Source organism: Cupressus sempervirens, chromosome 8, assembly GCF_028749045.1.
Source record: "Cupressus sempervirens isolate cs-2001-9-10 chromosome 8, ASM2874904v1, whole genome shotgun sequence".
Lineage (NCBI taxonomy): Eukaryota > Viridiplantae > Streptophyta > Pinopsida > Cupressales > Cupressaceae > Cupressus > Cupressus sempervirens.
This window is the reverse complement of record NC_143125.1, coordinates 647,839,440-647,848,642: the sequence shown is the minus strand read 5'-3', so window position 1 is coordinate 647,848,642 and position 9,203 is coordinate 647,839,440. Positions and strand designations below refer to the sequence as shown.

The following is a 9,203-nucleotide window of genomic DNA, read 5'->3' as shown; positions in this document are numbered from 1 at the left end:
AACAAATGTTGGTTGGCCAACACAAGCAAGTAATTTGGGTTGGCCTTCATCTTACAAAGGCTATCCCAAACTAGCTTTGGCTATTTATCCACGATGTGGAGATGACCAGGGTGAGGAAGATTAAACAAATGACTGGAAATTGCTAGACCCTGACCCAGATCATGTGTCAAGATGGGGAAAGAAGGATAAATTAAAGCCTCCACCTCCTTCGGCTACAACTTTGACTACTTGAGGGTGTTTCCATTATGAGCTAGGCCCATTTAGTTTTATGTTGTTTATTTTTTAGGCTAGGCCCTTGTTTCTAAGACTTTTGGGCTACACCCATGTTTCTCTTGGGAAGTCACCTCATCCTCCCAATATTTTTTGATTTAGCTGTAATTTCTGTTTTCTAAGCTAGTCTAATATTTTCATCAGAAAAAAAATTAAAATTATTAATATTGATGAAAAAATAAAATTTATTGAATATAAACACTTTAGAGCATGCAATGAAAGAAAGTTTTTACTTCTCTCGTGATAAACCTATAAGACATGTTGTAGGTCTTCTTTGGTGCCATCTTGCTTAGCAACTTCTACTACCATTGTGGGGAATCAACCATTAATGAAGCTAGTCTACTAAAGGGTGAAAATATAATGCCAATTAATAAGATCTAATGATATTTATCTCACTCAAATCAAAGGAATAATAAAATTGGAACACTCAGGAGCTGCAAACAGGTTTGTCCCTAGCGCAAATGATAACCAGAAGGAAGCCACTACAGAACAAATAGGAGATAACTCTAGTGTCTCCTGATTTTGCATGGTTATGTAATTATTGTTTTGCTGTGTCCATTGCGAAGGAGGTTGATTTTGGAAAATGTATAGCTCTTGGCCCTCTGGCGGTATTAGTTTTTGGCCAAATTTATGGGTCTGCCAGGCACTTTTTTGCCACTCCTTCCCAACCGTAGCATTTTTGTTTGATGGTCTTCATTAATCTCTCTTATACAGCTACTTATATATTTCATATTAGTTTAAATCTTCAGGCTAATAGCCTTTCATCCAAAAAAATTGGAAAGCTGTAGACCAAGCTATGAAACCCATTCCAAATTTCCTACAAAGCTAATTATTGAGAGCCAACGCCTAAAACTCAGCATTGGCCTTCAAAACAAATTGATTCTGGGGAAATAACAAGAAATAGTAAAATTAGGACAGTTCATTCCATTCATCAATCGTGCAATATGCTTAAATTTAGTACCTAAACAAGAGCCTTGAAACAAGTCTTCACAACTAGAAAGGCCCTTCTACACAAATTTTACATATAATACAATAAGTATTTGAATGCTATTCTAATGGCATTCCAATTTTGCTTTCAAATATGTTATTTGTTCCTATTTACATTCCTTTCTCCATTTTTAGCTCATATTTTGCAAATTTCTTAGAAAGTCATCTATGGTTGTGCTCTAACCTCATTTAGATTCATGCATTTTACTGATTCAGTTTGGCTGATTGGAGAAAACTTGAGTCTTATATTACCTCATTAAGATCAATCTAAAAAATGCGGTTGCCCTTTGGTTTCTTGGCACTTTTTAAGAGTCCGATATGCACTCTAAAGATGAGGAACATTAAAAAGAATTTAGAAATCAGAGATGCTCTTGTTCATGTGCCAGGAGAAAAGCATAATTGTGTTGTCCTAAGTGCTGCTCTAAACTCTGCAGAAGATCAGTGTTTTTATAATTAAAACACTCAAATAAAACTATATATCACATTGGCAAATATCTCAGATTCTCAAGTCATCTGAATTTATAGGCTGCCCAGGCAAATTTTTAAGATGCACGACCACACTATGGTAGACAACTCTATAGAGCTAAACATCCATCCAATTACGCATCTACATTTCTAACAGTTTGTACACAAACATGTACTACATTTCTATAAGGAAATTATTATATAAACATATATGCATTAAAGGACAGGTGTATGCACACAAGTTACAACAAATGGAACTTTACAGAAGAAAGAATAGGAATTTTAGCAGAAGCTATAACCAAAACTTCAACAAACAAACAAAAGCAACAAGCAGTAGTGCAGCTGCAAGTTTGTATGTTTGCAGCAACAGTCTACAAGAGTCTCTTAACACAGCAATGTGTCTCGAGTTGCATTGCCTGTTGTTGGATTTACCCTGCAAAACACCAACATGTGGAGCTGATTTGTAGAGATTTTGTTCAAAATTAGCATTGTTTCATTCAGCTGTATGATTGAAAAAAATAATTACCCATCAGCAATATTGCAAAGGTATTGCCGCTGGTCATCCCGCAAAGGTACATCAGTAAAATCTACATGTTTTAGAACCATGAAACACAGAAAATAGCTGCAATGTGTTAAAAAACTGAGTACAAGTCAAATGCAATAATAATTTAAATAATAAGTATTCATTTACAACATACCAGCCCCAGTAATTATTGATCCCTTAAAAGACGTATTGCCTGTGACAAGAGCACCTTCCAGATTTGCATTACTCAAATTCACCTGTGCACCAGCAAAGTGAAGAACTAATGCATAAATTACAGCTTTAAAATGGCATATCAAGCAACAGAGATGTACTAATTGACAGAGCAAAGGCGGCCTGCACCTTATTTTCTATTTATTTGTTTATAGTTTATACAATGACTAGTTCAGGCACAAAAGCATAGTGATCCTTGATAAATACTTCCACATAAGAAGTGGAGCAGCAAAGTAACAAACATTAAGTTCTAGACTGAATCACAGGGTGCTGAATGGCACTTTCAAATAATCCCCATATGTATTATTATTATTCATAAATTACTGTAGTTAAATATGTTTAAGACTTCAGTAACCAAGACCAAATTTAACATAATAAAAGAACACAAAACAGAGGCTGATACTGGAGATTAAGGATATATTATTTGTGTCAAATTGTTACAACATCGGAAAGACAATCAGTACAACCTTCTAAGCATGAAAATATTGATCCATAATCAGCAGTTCTATATAAAAACAATTGCCCGTGCATGTCTTCCCACCACTTAAATAATTATAAAACTATATTGCCATTTGTCTCTTAAATTGTTACTTTTCTGTTAAAGAAACAAATTACAGAATGTAAAGAACAGAAATATAAAACTTCCAGGTTTCTGTGTACAGGGAAAAGAGGTAAAGAAAACATTGCTTACAGATGAAAGATGACATCCACAAATGGGATGCAAATGTTTACATAAACAAATATCAAGAACAGCCCTCCACAGAGCAGATATTTTAGCCAACCCCCAATATCTTCACACAATACCTCTTTAAGAAGTTCAAGTGGTCTTTTTCAGTAGAATATTACTACCACTTAAAGTAATTGAATCATCCCCTCCCTATATTGGAGCTCTACAGAAATTAGCACTCATAAGCCCTTAGGTAAGAAGAGACTAAGCTTTACAAGATAAAAACAACATGAAAAGTACAAGGACATGTATGATAATACCCGTAGGCTATAGCTCTATTAAAACTCAATATTCTATGATAAACACATCAATAAACATCCAACAGACGTTGAACTAAATAAGGCACCTAACCTAAAATTTGTTAGAAGATGAGACAAGATTCCAAACTCCAACATCCACCCTTAGCTTGACGAAGGAGTTGGATCAAGACTGCCAAGGAATATCGAGAGGAACAATCCATAGAAAGCTCCTGTGCCACTCATGAAGGCTGATCAGTTCATCTTGTTATCTGCAGTCTTCGATCAGCCTTCAGATATTTCCTTCAAGGAGGGATGCTTTGAAGAGCATGTGCTAATACTAAGAGGATGGGTGAATCAGTATTAGAATGACTTTAACACTTAATTCAAATTTGCCAACATAACTTCAAAAAACATTGAGAAAACAACACATGCAAGAACACATAAATTGCATGAAACCCATAAGGTAAAATTTAAAATTAAAAAAATTATTGCTTTTATTCTTACAAACTGTAGGAAACAATCCACATAAGACACCAATCTTACAAACATGAGCTTTAACTCACTAAAAGCACCAAGCTCAGTATAAGACACAACTTCCAAGAAACGCTGCTTGAAAAAACTTCTTCGTACTCCACTCAAAAAAGATCTTCTCTGACTCTACTCAATAAAACTTCTCCAAATTCTGCTCAATAAAAGTAAATTTGTGCTTCCACTTTTATTCTCGTCAAACTTTATCTCTTATTTTTAAATCACTAAAAAACATCTTCTAAACAGACCTTTCCTTTTTAATTTCATAAATATCCATATAAATCTTTGAGAATGACAAGATTTCTCAAAATAGAAGATTTCGAAAATATCTGGGGTACCCAAATCTGATCATGAAACCTTATAAAATCTGTTCTTAAATCTGCATAAAGTCTTTCTCTGTGTGACATTAAATCTTTCTTTTTATGACACATTCAATCTTTCTTTTTATGACATAAATGTTAATCAGATTTGGTTTATCCTATCATATCCTCAAACTTTCTTTTCTTCCTTAAGTGACTACCACATTTATGTTGTTATATTTCCTTTATTGCTTTGAATATATACTTACCTTCTTTTAGAAATATCAGACGTTAGGTGAATTCTTTCTAACAAAATGACAGTCTTTGTAGCAGCAGCATATTCTTTCTAACAATAGTTTGTTATATCTTTTTGCATGTATCAAGTTTGGATATTGTTGATGCGAACTTTGTATCACTTACATAACATATTAGGATTTGAATATTCAATATGGGATATCAAACATGCAACTCCTCCCTTGAAAAGTTATTACTCATGAAGACATAAGCAATAGCTCCAATGTTCCTTACACCGTTGGATACTCGCTCAGTTTTATCGATGTGATTTGCTGGTAATCACGTAGGCGGCCTTACGCTATTCATTCGAGGATGACTTGGACTTTGGTGGAATGATGGAGATGATGACTCGGTTTGTGAAATGTGCGGAGGCAGATAATGTTGATGGTGGTGGTGATGGAGGATGTGTCTGTCAGTGATGATGTTGATGGGAAAGCGATGGTTGTGGAAGGTGAATGGATGTGTTCTAATACTTAACTTACTCCTCTAACTTGCTTCTCTAAGCTTCGACAACCCAGCTACTTACTATTCTACTCCTGCTCCTATGAATGGAAGGTTAGCAAATGGATGGGGATCGAACCTAATGAGAGCTGACCAACGGCCTCACTTCCATAGGTGCAATGATTCAAAGGAATAATAAACTAGCTTACCACACAAAGCTTCCCAACCAGCCGCTAGGATGCTAGTGGTCTAGCACTGATCCCTATCAAACACTTACCAATGCTACCATACAACTATCCATCTACTTCACTCCTACTTAGCAACTTGAAATGAAACCAACTTTAACAACTTGAAAGGAAATCTAACTAAGTGGAAGTAGAAAACATGCAATAATATCCAATGTTCTTAATCAACATGCAAATCACAACAATGAAAAAGAGAGCAATTTTGGTATTATCTTCCCAACAATTTCTCCAACCCCTTTACAAATGAGAGCAAATGGCCTTTTATAGGGGCCAGAAATACAACAAACGGTGGAGATCAAAACAAGATCAACAATCCAGATTGGATCCTCAAAACCCTAATTAGGGTTGCCACCTCATCAATGGACTAATGAAAAAAGTGCAAAAAGTGGCAACCAATGAGAAGGCACCAAAATGGTGGCCAATCAAAAATAGACACTTGTCCTATTCTAGAAGAAAGGGAAATTGCCACTTGGGCCTACATCAAATGATCTAATATAAATCTTCCCTTTTCTTTCATCTTCTTAGCTAAGGCAATGAACTTAGCTAGCCTTTCCTTAACTTCTTCCATAGGAGGACAAGGTGTGTGCTTCGCCTTGAGTTTCGCTGATTTTCGCCACACCACTTGCTGCTTGTAGTATCCTTTTGTGAACCTTCTCATATTCTTTCTCAAATCCAATAAAAGCATTGAGAGAGAAAAGGGTGCCCAAATGCTTCTTCTTGATAGCAACCTTCCCCAACTCATCCAACCTCAATCCAAAATCTATTTCATTGACATCCTCTTCTTTGATATCCTCAAAATCAAGCGCCACAACAACGTTGCTCATAATGGTTGTAATGGACGTGTCGACACTTGGGTTGTGATGTGCAACTGCCTTTTGTATATCCTTTTATGGTACCGCCATTGGTATTGGTTATTCACCTCATTTTTTTGAGAAGGGAGTTTTGGGCATCATATCCTCTTTGTCTTTCTTAGTCTTGTCCGCTTGGGATTCTTACTTGCACTAACATCCTCCATGCTCGTCACCCTATTATGAGATGGTAGAGTGGTGGACCAGAAGGCAAGAAGAACCAAGAGGAGCAATCCTTAGACTAGAACGAAAGATGGATGTCAGCTTAAGGACCCCTTGCAACTCTAGATGATAAAAATTACCTCTACCTATAGCCAATGGGGATTGTCCTTCATTTACTTTGTCCTTCATCCGTATCATGTCCACTCTACCGATATTGGTGTCGGTTATTCTCTTCATTTTCGAAAAGAAGGAAGTTTTGGGCATCGTATCCTCTTTGTCTTTCTTAGTGTTCGCCCACTTGGGATTCTTACTTGCACTACCATCCTCCATGCTCGTCGCCCTATTACAGGATGGTAGAGCAGTGGACCAGAAGGCAAGAAGAACCAAGCAAAGCAATCCTTAGACTAGAACGAAAGATGGATGTCAGCTTAAGCACCCCTTGCAACTCTAGATGATGAAAATTCACCTTAACCAATAATCTTACAGCGACTTTTTGGAACTTAGGATATGACTTTCAAGAATTTCAAATTCCCTTTGCAAATCAGAAATTTATCATGCAATTCACCTCCAAATAAAATTACCCAACCTAGGGCAAAAATCGCAACCTCTTGAAAAAAATCAAAATTTTATCTTCCACAAATTTTGGCTCCCACAAAATTCGCCCTCCACAAAATTCGGCTCCCACAAATTTCGGCTCCCACAAATTTTGCCCTCCACAAATTTCGCCCTCCACAAAATTCGGCTCCCACAAATTTCGCCTTCCACAAAATTCGCCAAGCAAGAAGAGTGCAGATCTGCTCTTGCAAAATCACCAACACCTTGAGAAGGAGAAGTGAGAAGTGAGGAAGAAATGGGAGAGAGGCCTCCTCTTATACCAAACTTTCTTCTTGGACCCTAGGAGAAAGAAAAACAAATAATTAATGCAAAATTATGCCCCACAATTAAATACTTAACCAAAATTAATTTTGCCATGATGAAAATTAATTTTTAAAATTGTCAATTAGTTCTAAATTGCAAAAAGAAATTAAATGGTGCCTTGGAGATGTTAAATATTTCTATTTAATGAGGATTTAGTAATTAATACGTCATTAAAATTGTATTTTGGCTAACCAAAAGTCATTTTTCAATATTAAATTCCCAATTTCATTAAAGGCAAAAAGTTTTCAAGGCAATTTTAATCTATTAAAGCCAATTTTTTGCAGTTTTTCTCAAATCAATTTTGCTATGCCAATTATAAATTTTTTGACAAAAATAAAATAAAATTTCTTCTAGAGCCAAAAATTGATTTTGCAATTTTATTTCACCATCACAAAAATTAATTTTCTTCACCAAAAAAATAATTAAGATTTTCCAAAGGACCAAATTTAACAAAAATTTCATTTTTTGAAAATTATCCAATTTTATACAATTATATCCAAATTTTCAAAAGAAACTGTCTAAGTACAAAATTTACAATTTTATCCTGCCAAGTGTTGCTCTTTTAAAATTTATTCGGCCTAAGGATGAAATTGGTGGCTCTGGAAAATCAAGTTGAAACCGGGTGAAAATAATTCTAACCCTCTCCCCACTGGCCCTGAAGGTGTCCAAGACGTGAAATCTTCAAATTTGAAACCTCTGGACCGAAAATTGTGAAGGCAATCAGAAAAAAAGGGGGTCCCCAAAATTTTGGGGCGATGGTGTAAAAACCTCACAACAGATATCAATTACAATTATCTAACAATGTCCCTCTTTTGATGACAATTTCAAGCTTACAAAACTGAAAAATAAATGTACAATGTACTCTTGCTCCTGTTGACGTTTTTTAGCTTCTCTTAGATAAATTGTAGCCTCTCTCTCTCTCTCTCTCTCTCTCTCTCTCTCTCTCTCTCTCTCTCTATATATATATATATATATATATATATTTTGATTCATTATGTTAATGAATAGACTTGTCACATGAAGAGGCATGTCTATTTTTGACTCAATTCTCAATAAATATAAGAGGTCGTTATATTTGAAAAACACATACCAAAACATTATGGCAGTGCTATTACATTTGCAGGGTCCTCAGAAATACAACATGGTATCAGAGAAAATTTCATTCCTGAGACCTGTGTAGCATTGTTTGAAACATTATGGGATAGAGAGAATGGGGTAGAAGGTAAGGTGTATCCGCTGATTCTTGAAAGACTATAATTGAAGGAAAAGTCATTACAAATATTTGGAGATGAGAATCCAATGCAGATAATATTATTAAGATTGAGAACATATATATTTGATCCGACTCTACTCTGTAATGAGAATTATAGAGTTTTATAGCTAGCACCTTATGTTATCAAGTTTAAACAAGATTTGAATATTTTGATTACAAAAGCATATGTATTGGAATATTATTACCATATAACAGATGTACAAATGAGCAACTAAGAAACACATCTCAAAGCAATTCACCACAAGACTGGAGGGGAGTACACACACAATGGTCAAAGACTGATTTTTAAAGATTAAAGTCTTGTAATGCGATCAACGTAGGCCACTAAGATTTGGGATCAGATTTTAATACATGGTGGGAAATCTACACCATCTATGGGAGCTATTGCATAAAGTCGAATCATAGGAGTATTAAAAATTGGTGATCGATAGGACCAACGACAACCCAACTATTGCATATGTTGTCTATGACTATAAAAGAGACCACCGCGATTATAGAAGAGACCACCACCTCTGCATTTATTGTGGTCATATGCACTGCACTAATAGAATGTTGTGACTATCTCTAATCGATGGGTGGAAAAAAGGAATGGGAGAAACCGAGAAGGTTGATTTAGCAAGGTAGTTTGTACAACACTCCAAATCTGCATAATGGTCTGCGACATAATATGAGCCAGGATCAAATGTGGGGAGAGCCAAACATAGAAAGAACCCACATCAAAGCCTAAGTCAATGTGGCATCCACAGGACTGTT

The 9,203-nt window shown here is 35.6% G+C and overlaps 1 protein-coding gene across 2 annotated transcripts in view; it reads right to left on the bottom strand.

Annotated features, from left to right (window-relative positions):
* Positions 1 to 1,686: 1,686 nt before the first annotated feature.
* Positions 1,687 to 9,203, bottom strand: part of LOC149544097 (Tetratricopeptide repeat (TPR)-like superfamily protein) — a 130,764-nt gene continuing 123,247 nt past the window's right edge. For both annotated transcript variants that reach the window (XM_089798680.1, XM_089798681.1), the window contains exons 6-8: positions 2,421 to 2,502; positions 2,249 to 2,309; positions 1,687 to 2,155 (exon numbers count right to left, since the gene is read on the bottom strand). In XM_089798680.1, coding sequence (XP_089654806.1) covers positions 2,107 to 2,155; positions 2,249 to 2,309; positions 2,421 to 2,502 — 192 coding nt within the window. In that variant the 3' untranslated portion in view covers positions 1,687 to 2,106. The remainder of the gene's footprint in view (positions 2,156 to 2,248; positions 2,310 to 2,420; positions 2,503 to 9,203) is intronic.